At 37.2% G+C, this 12,701-nt stretch overlaps 1 protein-coding gene across 5 annotated transcripts in view; it reads right to left on the bottom strand.

Annotated features, from left to right (window-relative positions):
• P4HA1 (prolyl 4-hydroxylase subunit alpha 1) overlaps window positions 1–12,701 on the bottom strand; it is a 79,582-nt gene that overhangs the window by 44,552 nt on the left and 22,329 nt on the right. For 4 of the 5 annotated variants that reach the window (XM_023755118.1, XM_006090268.3, XM_023755119.1 and 1 more), the window contains exons 3-6: window positions 9,844–9,940; window positions 8,544–8,695; window positions 6,001–6,138; window positions 1,893–2,132 (exon numbers count right to left, since the gene is read on the bottom strand). In XM_023755118.1, coding sequence (XP_023610886.1) covers window positions 1,893–2,132; window positions 6,001–6,138; window positions 8,544–8,695; window positions 9,844–9,940 — 627 coding nt within the window. Of the gene's footprint in view, window positions 1–1,892; window positions 2,133–6,000; window positions 6,139–8,543; window positions 8,696–9,843; window positions 9,941–12,701 lie in introns of those variants that run through there. The other variant, XM_023755120.1, reaches the window with a different exon arrangement.

Here is a 12,701-nt window from a genome sequence, read left to right as displayed (position 1 = left end):
TACTGCTTCTACTTTGAGAACTTACTAATTAGCCAAAGGAACTATGTCTGATCATTGTGGTGTCAAATGAATTTTTAAAATTTCTTTTTTTCAGCAATGGAAAAGATGTTTTCGGAGACTGAAATGTAATTATGATGGGGAAGACACTGTGTAAGTTCAAAAGCAACCTTTACCACAGATAAATTATAAATGTAGAACACAGCCTACTTCTGAGGGCTGAGTGGATTTTAGCCCCAAAATTCTAAATGAAACAGAAAACAGAAACTAAAGATGTAATTTTCAAATAAGCCGGAATCCACTAATTACCTCTGAATTGCTAGTCATAATTTTTAGCTATGTCTCAGTAGGGGAAAGAGGACTTACTCCACCCATCCAGGAGGAAAAACCACCACCACACACACAAATAAAAGCGGCAGAAGAGTTTGTAGAAACTTCACTTGTGACGTTAGTTGACATATTTAGGAAATCTAGTCTTATTTCTAAAACATTCCTTGTCTTTGAGAAACTGCTCCCAATTTATGTTGTGGTATACAACATGAGCCTCATTTTGTAAAAGAAAGGGAAAAGTGTGTGTGTGAAGGGGGTATGTACAACAAGGAAACAAAGTTTGTAGGTGTCTTTGGGTGATTGGCTTGTGGATGACTTCTATATCTTTTTCTATTTATAAAACTTTCCTACAATGAAATATATCCTAAGAAACGAGAAACACCCATCAGAAAGAATGTATGCACCCCTATTGCATAGCAGCATAATTTACAATAGCTAAGATCTGGAAACAGCCCAAGTGCTCATCAGTAGGTGAGTGGATAAAAAAAAACTGTGGTACATTTATACCATGGAATACTATGCAGCAGTAAAAAAGAAGAATCTCTTACCCTTTGAGATAGCATGGAGGGACCTGGAGAGTATCATGCTAAGTGAAATAAGTTAGTCAAAGAATGACAAGTATCACATGATCTCACTCAGATGTGGACTCTAAGTAACAAAATAACCTGATGAATGGAGTGGATCCAGAGACATGGAAGCATGGAACAGAGTGCAGAATCTCAGAGGGAAGGCGGGGAGGGTGGGTGGGTGGGAGGTAATCAACCAAAGACCTTGTATGCATATGTGCATAACCCATGGACACAGACAATAGGGTGGTGAAGACCTGGGGTGGGGGGCAGGGGCAGGCTGGAGGGGATCAATGGGGGCAAAAAGAACATATGTAATATTTTCAACAATAAAGAATTATTTTTTTAAAAAGAAAAGTTCACTTTCTGATGGCCAATCCTTTTGAACTGTTTCACTCTTCTAACATATATATATTTATCTATTCATAAAAATATTAACTTTTTTAAAGTTTAAAGCTTCATTATATACCAAAGGCCACCAGAATTTATTAGCATACAACTTTACCTCCAGAGATTCTGATTTATAGGTCTGGGGTGGAGCTCAAGGAATTTTCATTTCTAATATGTATCCAAGTAGTTCTGAGGCACATGGTCCCTGGATCATACGTAGAGAAACACTACAACTCTGTTCAAAATACTAGTTGTGAAATCCTCATAAGCTATCACAGTTTTCTATCACTTTAATATGAAATGCAATTAACCAAAAACACCCTTCAAAGGAAACTAGTTAATATTTAATATAGCAACATGGTAAATAAACATTTTTTACTGAGTTAGCTAGATTAGGTCCAATTTTGAAATTCCTGAAGAGCACAGAGCAGAGAAACACGGCCACTATTGTAGTACTACTAGGTGAGAAAAATCAACTGCTTTATTTAGAGGCTAATCAGAAAGAGGATCAAATATGTCTGACAAACAAGGTGCTTGAATTCTAACGAATAAAAAGTACCACAGCTATATGATGAGATATAAACCCTGAACTATGTCAAGTTAACATACCTAGTTCAAGAAGCTTCTTTGTAAGCAAAAGTGCCTTATCGAGGTCTCCCTGCTGGTACACCGCGTAGCTCAAATAATCTAGAACAGAGACCTTATCGGTGGTAGAAACCTCGCCTTCGTCCAGCTGCCTGAGTGCCTGTTCCATCCACAGTTCTGTATGGTAATAATCTGCTTCTGTATAGGCCACTTTGCCCAACTCAAAACAGTCCTCAACTGTTAGGAAAGATTTGTGTTTCACTCCTATGGAAAGAAAATACAGAGCACTTTAGGATTAATACTACTCCATGTTTATTCAGGACTAGACAGCTTTCAAAGTGCTATCTCACTTTCATTTGATTTTCACAACAATCTTCTGAGGGAGGAAAGCAGAAATAATCCTACATTTATAAACCGAGAAAAAATTTACAAGGTAATGAAACATGGCAAGAACCTAGCGGACAAGGGACCTAGATATCCCAAGATTTCAATTATCAGCATCATACCAAAATGAAACATCAATGAAGTTGAAACGTGCAATTTTCTAACAGAGCAGGACTCATCAGGTGAGATATATCCATCTTCCTCCTACCAACCATCTGGGCAAGAGATGGCTGGACAGGAAGAGAAGCAAACCTGTCAATTGGTTCCCTTACCTCCTCCTTCTCCTTCCCTTCCCAACATTAATGATATGTAATTTACATACCATAAAGTTCACCCATTTAAAAAATATAATAGTTCTTAGTATATTCACAGAGTTGTGCAACCATCACCATAATCCAATTTTAAAACATTTTCATCATCCCAAAAAGGAAGCCTGTAACCATTAGCAGTCACTACTCATCTTCCCCTCTCCCCCCGCCCATCCCAGCCCTAGACAACCACTAATCTACTTTGTGTATCTATAGATTTGCCTATTATGGTTATGTCATATAAATAATATCATGAAACATATGTTCTTTTGTGACTGGCCTTTTTCACTCAAAACAATGTTTTCAAGGATCATCCATGTTGTAGCATCCTTTTTATTGCCAAATAGTCCACTGTATGGAGAGACTATATTAGTTGTTTCCATTTATTTGGCTTTTATGAATAAGTTACTATGAACATTGGTGTACAAGTTTTTGTGTGGACAAATGTTTTCATTACTCTTGAGTAGAATTGCTGGGTCCTATGGCAACTCTATGTTTAACATTTTCAGGAACTGCCAAAACTATTTTCCAAAGTGGCTACCCCATTTTACAATCCCAACAGCAATATATGAGGGTTCCAATTTCTCCACACCCTCTCCAATACTTGTCATTGTCCATCTTTTTTATTACAGCCATTCTGGCAGGAATGAAGTAGTATTTCACTGTGGTTTTGATAGTATTTCCCTAATGATGATGTTGAATATCTGTCCACATACTTATTGTCCATTTGTGTATCATCTCTGGAAAAATGTATATTCAAATCCTTTGTTCATTTAAAAATTTGGTTATTTGTCTTTTTATTACTAATTGTTAGAGTTCTTTACATACTCTAGATACAAGTTCCTTATCAGACATACGATTTTCAAATATTCTTTACCCACACTGTGGGTTGTCTTTTCATTTTCTTTTAACTATTCTTGATTTTTTTAAATCTTCACCCAATGATATTCTTTCCATTGATTTTTAGAGTGGAGGGGAGGAAGAGAGGAGGAAGGGGAAGGGGGAGAGGGAGAGACATTGGTATGAGAGAGACACATCGATCAGCTGCCTCCTATATGCAGCTTGACTGGGGCCAGGGATTGAACCTGCAACCCAGGTACATGCCCTTGACTGGGAATCAAATCCACAACCCGTCAGTGTACAGTCCGACACTCAAACCTCTGATCAACACTGGCCAGGGCTATTCTTTTTTCATCCTCACCTGAGGATATTTGTTCCACTGGATTTTTTTTAGAGAGAGTAGAAGAAAGAGGCAGGGAGGGAAGGAGGGAGGGAGAGAAAAACATTGATGTGAGAGAGACATATTGATTTGTTGCCTCCTGTTCGCACCCCATCCAAGGCAGGAGATGAGCCTGCAACCAGGATAAATCCCCTTAACTGGAAATCAAAGCCATGACCCTTCAATCTGAGGGCTGACGTTCTAACCACTGAGCAAACCAGCCAGGGTGACCAAGGCTATTCTTGATGTTTTATTCCAGTGTCTTTTCACTTTCTTGATTGTGTACTTAGAAGTATAGAAGTTTTAATTTTGATAAGTCTAACTAAGTATTCACATTTTAAAAAACATCAATCCTTTCTGCCTACCATATTAAAAAAATCACTGATTGTGCAATATTCCCACATACAATCTGAACAAGTGCACACACTCCATGAATACAAAGCACATGTTTAAAAACAGCCATACACCATACACCAAATCTGCTTCTCTTGTGTTCTCTATTTTCCTGAATGCAACCATCTAGTTGTTGAAGAAGCCAGAAACCCATATCCAGCCCATCATCAGATTCTACCATTCCATCTCCTATGCAGCTTGATAACCTACCCACTTCTCTCCATACCCATGAGCTACGAATGTCATCTCGCTCGAATTTTTACAACAGCCTCCTCTGTGATTTGTCCCTTCCCCCAGATCTCAATCCAATCTCCATTCTGCAGCCAGAATATTTCTAAAAAAAGAAAATCATATAACTTCCCTGTTTAAAACTTCTCAGTGGTTCCTCATTGCACTCAAAACAGTGCAAATCCCACATGGCTTACAAAGTCCTTCAGGAAAATAGCAAGTGTTGGTAAGGATGTTGAGAAATTGTGCACCAGTGGTGGAATGTAAAATGGTATATCTACTATGGAAAATAGTATGGCAGTTCTTCAAGAAATTAAAAATAGAATTATCATATGACCCAGCACTTCCATTTCTGGGTATATACTAAAAGAATGGAAGGCAGGGTCTTGAAGAGACATTTATACACTCATTTTCGCAAAAGAACTATTCGTAATAGCCGAAATGTGAAAGAAATCCAAGTGTCCATTAATGAATGAATGGCTAAGCAAAATGCAGTATACACATATAATGGATTATTATTCAGCCTTAGAAAGTAAGGAAATTCTGACATTTGCTACAACATGGATGACCTTTGAGGTCATTATGCTAAGTGAAATAATCCAGTAACAAAAAGACAAATACTATATAAGGTACTTAGAGTAATCAAAATCATAGAGACAGAAAGTAGAATGATGATTTCCAGGGTCTGGGGGTAGGGGAAAATGGGAGTTATTATTTAATGGGCATACAGTTTCCATTTTACAAGATCAAAAGAGGTATCGAGATGGATGGTGATGATGGTTATACAACAAAGCGAATGTACTTAATACCACTAAACTGAAATTTAAAATTGGATAAGGCCCTAGCCTGTTTGGCTCAGTGGATAGAGCGTCAGCCTGCGGACTGAAGGGTTCCAGGTTTGAGTCATACCTTGGTTGTAGGCTCCTCCCTGCCCAGGCAGGAGGCAACCAATTGATGTGTTTCTCTCACATGGGTGTTTTTCTCTGTCGTTCCCTCTCTCTTCCACTCTCTCTAAAATCAAGGGAAAAACATCCTCAGGTGAGGATTAAAAAATTTTTTTAAATAAATAAAATAGGTTAAGATAGTAAATTTTGTTGTATGATAAAAAATAATGTAAAGCAAATTATTACAAAATAATCAGCTATAACAACAACAAAAGAACGTTTTGCCAAAAATACTAGGTCAGAAAGCAGGATGTTCTACACTGCAGGACATTTTAAAAATTTACATATACCCAAGAGGTCTTGGTTTTTAATCACTGAATACATAAACTTTGATTATCAATTCCCTCATAACTTTATATACAAACATTGGGTATTATAAAAAAAATTTGGAAAAATTATTGTTTCTTTTTCTTACACACTAAAATTGCCTACTTAAGTTTAGTCCCTATAATTATAAGCTTTCAAAATAACAAGCAAGAAGCTTATCCACAACTATTAAGTGCTACTGAAATGGAGGGTTGTTTTGTTTTCAAGGCGGTGAAACAAACTGAAGTTAAAAATCTTAAAATACAGAAGTCTTTTTTACGTTTACATTGTCCTACTGGACTGCACAGAGAAGCCAGGTGTTAGGTATTTTATAGACTAAGAATTCTTACCTGGAAGATTACCCTTTGAGATAGTATCTGTATCCAAATTGTAGGTGTCCTGGAGACGCAATAGAGCTTTGGCGGCCCCAACCTGATCTTCATCATTAGGGAAGTACTGTCTCTGAATGGTTAGGTTAGAGATGAAGCCTTGAAATAAGAGGGAGAGAGACTCTAGAAATTCAGAGACTTCAAATTTCCAAATCAGATTTTTCAAAACTGATTTTATTTTAATTTTCCACCATGCCATGTTCCACATGCTCAACGAGAAAAAAGCTGCACTGAATCAGACTTGACATGCCTCTAACTCCATCAGTCTTCCCAAACCCTTTCCAATGTTGCTTACCCGAAGTCAATGCATAAATTATGTCTGTGAATAAGTAAAGATCAACTAACATAATAATTGAGCTTTTAGTTATACAACATAGGCTCCACTAAACTTGAAAAATGAACGATTTGAAAATGATATTCAATTAGCAACCAATTATACTTTCATATAACAGTTGGTAAGTAAAATGTATGCTCTTAAAGTCTATTTTTTCTTCTTCCATGTGCCACACATTATATAAATATAAAAATACAAAGTGTGGTTGAATTCTTTAAGGGAAGGAAGAATTATTAATTATATGTTTAAGATTATCAGGTAAGCTAGTTTATTAAAATATATTTGGATATAATTATTGAATATAGTGTTCATCAAGTATACTTTTTTAGTTTTAAGGGCAACTCTCAGTCACAATATCCACATGGAATTTTATAAGCAAGTTTTACAGATAACTATATTTTTTATGCCCCAAAACAAAATCCTCTCTTGAATGACTACCACAATTAAAATGTCAAAGTCTCAAGGTTTACCTTATAAAAGAGTTCAGGACATACAGATCATTATTTGAGAATTTTAAAATTAAATATATGAATGAATATTTCTTCATGACCTTTATAATGTTCTCATGGTGTTATATAAGAGTGAAAATAGCCTAGCCGGTTTGGCTCAGTGGACAGAGTGTCGGCCTGCGGACTCAGGGGTCCCAGGTTCTATTCTGGTCAAGGGCATGTACTTTGGTTGCGGGCACATCCCCAGTGGGGAGTGTGCAGGAGGCAGCTGATCGATGTTTCTCTCTCATCGATGTTTCTAGCTCTCTATCCCTCTCCCTTCCTCTCTGTAAAAAATCAATAAAATATATTTTTAAAAAAAGACAGAATGAAAAAAAAAAGAGTAAAAATAATCACAGTTATTTCCTCTCATCATGAATAAGTCTTCATAGTTCTTGCCTTAATTTTTCTTTTCAAGGTTTCCTATCCTATGCAAAATAATTTAGTTTACTGCTCACAAACACTTGTAAGCACCCTTGCAGTATTTTATCTATACAGCTAGCTCAATTTTCTCCCCCTTTCTCTTTAAAAAAATAATTTTTTGCAACCTTCAGTAATTCAACAGATATTTGAGCCTCTACTATATACTAAGCATAATCTCTTTACTTCCTTAAACTTCTAATTTTCTGTGTCTGTATTAAAATATCTTAAACTACAATTTATTGTTTCAACTACAAAAACATTCATCATTACTGTTTGCAGCCTCCGTTTTAAAACTTACTGTCTACGTTAAGTAAAACAATCCTAAGTCTCAAAATACTATGTTGAACACTGCTAACACTTTTTCTTATAAAGTACCACTACTTCCAATACATTAAAAAATTGATTAGAAAATAAAGTTTACCCCAAATTTTTAAAATAATAAACAGAATTACAAAACCACCATTAACACTGGAATTCTTCAATTAGATGCAACTATATATAGTTCATGATAAAGTACATTTTTGAAGATTTATTTGGGGTCATTCATACCCTTCAATACAATTAATATAATATGCTGACTTTATAAATACATTTTTAAAGGATAAATAGTCCTTTCAATGCGCAGGAAAAGAACAGACATAGCTCTAGCACAAGTCAAAGCCAATACCCTTCCATTTCTAGTCTGAAGGCAATCCTAAAATTGCCCTAGCCAGTTTCGCTCAGTCCACTGAGCGTTGGCCTGCAGACTGAAGGGTCCAGGGTTCAATTCCAGAAAAGGGCTCATGCCCGGGTTGCGGGCTCGGTACCCAGTAGGGGGGTGCAGGAGGCAGCAATTCAGTGATTCTCTCTCATCATTGATGTTTCAATCCCTCTCTCTCTGAAATCAATAAAAATATTTTTTAAAAATAAAATAAAATGAAAATGACTATCTTCAGAAATGAAGCTATATCCCAAATAATCAATTCACATTTGTAGTTCTCAAAACAAAAAGCAGTAGTGTTAGTCACTAACAGCAAAAATTACTTTTTTTGACAATGAAGTTTTATTTTTATTTCTTTGTTTCCAGTTTTTATTCATCTTTTATTTTTTTATCAAGAAATTTGGGATTAAAATAACTCTGATCAGACCAAATATACCCCAGCAATAATTCAGTTATAACAATGAACACTTGATGTTCTGGGAACTGAATATATCGCTACTTTCGGCATTTCTACAGGTGGTAGCAATAGTGCCTTACTTTTTGGGCTCATTAGTCTTACCATCTGACATATCCTTAAGGACGAGATTTTCCAACTCACTCCACTCAGTATTCAGACGTTTCATTAACTTGAATGCATTTACAGGGTGCCCGACAAATCCTTCTGGATCTTTTGTCGCTGTGCTAGTTAGCCGATCTAACTTCTCTGCCCATCTATACATATAAGGTGTATAAAAAGAAAAACACAACTTAGTAAAGCACTAAAAAAATTAAAAGAGACTAGATTACAGGTTTTTTAATTAAAACAATATCTAAAAATTATTTTTAAAAGTAAAATTATGGCCCTAACCGGTTTGGCTCAGTGGATAAAGCGTCAGCCTGCGGACTGAAGGGTCCCAGGTTCGATTCTGGTCAAGGTCATGTACCTTGGTTGCGGGTACATCCCCAGTGGGAGGTGTGCAGGAGGCAGCTGATCGATGTTTCTCTCTCATCGATGTTTCTAACTCTCTATCCCTCTCCCTTCCTCTCCGTAAAAAAAAAAAAAAAAAAAAAAAAAATCAATAAAATATATTTTTTTAAATAAAATTATGAAGGTTTTTTAAAAAGCAAAATTCTCTTATGGGTAAAATCTAGAATGGCAGAATCAAAGTATAACTACAAGACTTCTTTTTTAGTTTTGTTTCTCCCAAGTAGTTACAGTAAATGAAGTCTATCTTAGTAAAAGTTATGACTGGATCCCTCTAATAATAGTCTAAAAATTCATTTCCCCTCAGGTCCTTAAAGCCAAATAACTGATTATTACAAAGTATAAATTAGCTCAATCCAAATTCAGTTATATCTCCATTTAAATCAAACATTCACCAAAAGTTCACATTCATTACCTAGGAACTATATTTTAAAACAAAAAACTGATTACTTAGCTACTCGTTAAACAAAAAATAATAATTCTCAAGTTAGGATTAACTATGAACCTGAGTCAATTAAAAATAAATTACCATTTGAGGAAAAACTATATAAATTAAATAATACTAACCACACTTATCACTGTAATCTCTAGAATGGAACCATAAGAGTGAAGGATAAATAGAACTGGGGAACTGCTCCAGAAAGTGGCTTGATTAGGGAGGTTATAGAACAGAAGCTATTAGGAAACATTCAAAAAAAATTGTCAGTCAACAACCCATACCCATTTATATTATCTCAACCCATGTTCTTCCATGTGAACTCTTGGCCCAGGCCTAACTATTGTTTTCTGTGTTCCTATTTAAGCCATTTCAGCTGGCTTTTTAAGACTAATGGCTTTAATTTCTACTCAAATGTTTTAGCTCTAGAAAGAAGTCATAATAAAACACTTTGCTTACTTTTTTATTTGTTCTAATTTGTCTTCTTCTGCCTTAATATAGTCTTTCAGGGAAGTCACCAGATCTTTCTCTGTATGAATCAAATCAGTCATCTGACCTAAAGAGAAGGAGGAAAGATTAGCAAATACCCATATTCCATCAGCACAAGTATTTTAGACTAATCCTATATAATAAAAGGCTAATATGCAAATAGATCAAACGGGGGGAAAGACCGGTCGCTATGACATGCACTGACCACCAGGGGACCGACGCTCAATGCAGGAGCTACCCCCTGGTGGTCAGTATGCTCCAACAGAGGAAGCACTGCTCAGCCAGAAGCCCTGAGCCGAGCTCACAGCTGGCAAGCATGTTGGTGGCGGCGGGAGCCTCTCCCGCCTCCACGGCAGTGCTAAGGATGTCCAACTGACAGGCCTAAGCCATCAGTTGGACATCCCCTGACGGCTCCCAGACTGTGAGAGGGTGCAGGCCGATTATTACTTTAATAATAATCAGAATGCTTCATGCTGACTCAATTTAACTGGCATGAATCAGATATGTTGGAGAGAGCATATTTTTCATCCTTTTTTTTTAAACCAGATAAATAAAAATAAGGCCAAAAATTTTTCTGCTCATGTGTTCCAATTATAATTTTCAAGCTACTTAGTTTTGCAAGCTTGAACTGTATTGGCAAATTATCTTTTCATCTGAAAATGTAACAACAGCTCTAGCTGGTTTGGTTCAGTGGATAGAGTGTCGGCCTATGGACTAAAGAGTCCTGGGTTTGATTCCAGTCAAGGGCACATGCCTGGGCTGTGGGCTCGATACCCAAGAGGGGGGCATGTAGAAAGCAGCCGATCAATGATTCTCTCTCATTATTGATGTTTCTATCTCTCTCTCCCTCTCCCTTCCTCTCTGAAATCAATAAAAATATCTATACTAATAAAAGGGTAATATGCTAATTAGACCAGGTCGACCGGACATCTTCCAGACTTCCAACTTCCTTCCAGACAAAGCCACAGTGGCAGGGGCGAGGCAGAGCTGGTTAGGGGTGATCAGGCCGGCAGGGGAGCAAGCAGTTAGGATTGAGATCAGGCCGGCATGGGGGAGCAAGCAGTTAGGGACAAGTTCAGGCCGGCATAAGGGAGCAAGCAGTTAGGGGGTGATCAGGCCAGCAGGGGAGAGCAGTTGGGGCAATCAATCAGGCTTGCAGGGGAGGGCAGTTTGAGGGCGATCAGGCCAGCAGGGAGGGCAGTTGGGGTGATCAGGCCAGCAGGGGAGCAGTTAGGGCACAATTAGGCTGGCAGGCAGAGGCAGTTAGGGGCGATCAGGCAGGCAGACAGGCAGGCAAGTGGTTAGGAACCAGTGGTCCCAGATTATGAGAGAGATGTCAGACTGCCGGCTTAGGCCCGATCCCGCAGGCTGCCTACTTCATGCCCCCTGGGGATATGACCTGACTGGGAAAAGAACCAAGTGACCTCTTGATCCATGGGTCGATGCACAACCACTGAACCACACTGGATGGGCCTACATCATAACTTTTTTAAAATCTTGTAAGTATTGTAAAAATAACATATGTATTAAAGGGGAAAAATCAGAGTACATGGAATATTAGACATCCAATGTCCGCAGGATCATGCCTAAACCGGCAGTCTGACATCCCCTGAGGGGTCCCAGATTGGAGAGGGTGCAGGCTGGACTGAGGGACACCACCCCTCCCCCCCACTGCCGTGCACAAATTTCATGCACCAGGCCCTCTAGTATTTAATAAAAATATAACAACACTACTTTCCAAGGATCAATGTCTCTTCTGCCCCAACTCCTCCCTCACCTTTTATTTAGTTATTTGTTTAGAATATGTTTTTATTTCTTTTAAGGAGAGAGAGGGAGAAACATCAATGAGAGAAACATCCTTCAGCTGTCTGCTGCATGCCACCTACTGGGACCAAGCCCGAAATCTGAGCATGTACCCTGACTGGAAATCGAACTGGAAACCTCTGGTTGCAAAGGACAATGCTCAACCACACCAGCCAGGGCACCTTTTAAAAAAACTTCTGAAGCTAATTAGAATTAAATTTTTATTCCATAAGTAAAAACTACACTAACAAAAAAGTATTCTTCACAACCAAAAATCAAATAATCCATACTTATTTATAATGGGATGAGATAATTCATCATTTTATATCCTGAAATTACTTGTGTTTTAGTTAGCTCTACAATCACTCAAGGACTGGTCACCAGAAGGAAGGAAAATATCAGCTTTAAGACAAAGGAAGTATGCATACAGGAAAATATAAGAGGATGTACATCAACCCATGAGGAATTATTTCTAGGGAAAGAGGACATGTGGATGTCTAATATTCCATGTACTCTGATTTTTCCCCTTTAATCAATATGTTATTTTTACAATACTTAAAAGATTTTTTAAAAATTATGATGTAGGTCCATCCAGTGTGGTTCAGTGGTTGTGCATCGACCCATGGATCAAGAGGTCACTTGGTTCTATTCCCAGTCAGGTCATATCCCCAGGGGGCATGAAGTAGGCAGCCAATCAATGATGTTTCTCTCTCATCAATGTTTCTATCTCTCTATCCCTCTCCCTTCCTCTCTCTCTAAAAAATAAATAAATAAATAAATAAAATATTTTTAAAATATACATTATTAGTGTAATGATATTGGTGTCTATATTTTTAAAAATTATGATATTATGATGTAGGAAAAAATACATTGTATTCACAGTAGGTTCTTAAATGGAGTATATGCATTAAATTATATGCTCAGTGGCCCATTAATAGAATTTTCTTTGTTATGTTTTCCTAAATTTTCATTAGTTTCTAACCTGTAAATGTATTGCTTTTGAAATCAGAAAAAAATATTTAAAG

This window comes from Myotis lucifugus, unplaced genomic scaffold (assembly GCF_000147115.1).
Source record: "Myotis lucifugus unplaced genomic scaffold, Myoluc2.0 scaffold_69, whole genome shotgun sequence".
NCBI classification, from domain to species: Eukaryota; Metazoa; Chordata; class Mammalia; order Chiroptera; family Vespertilionidae; genus Myotis; species Myotis lucifugus.
This window is presented reverse-complemented; position numbering and strand designations above follow the sequence as displayed.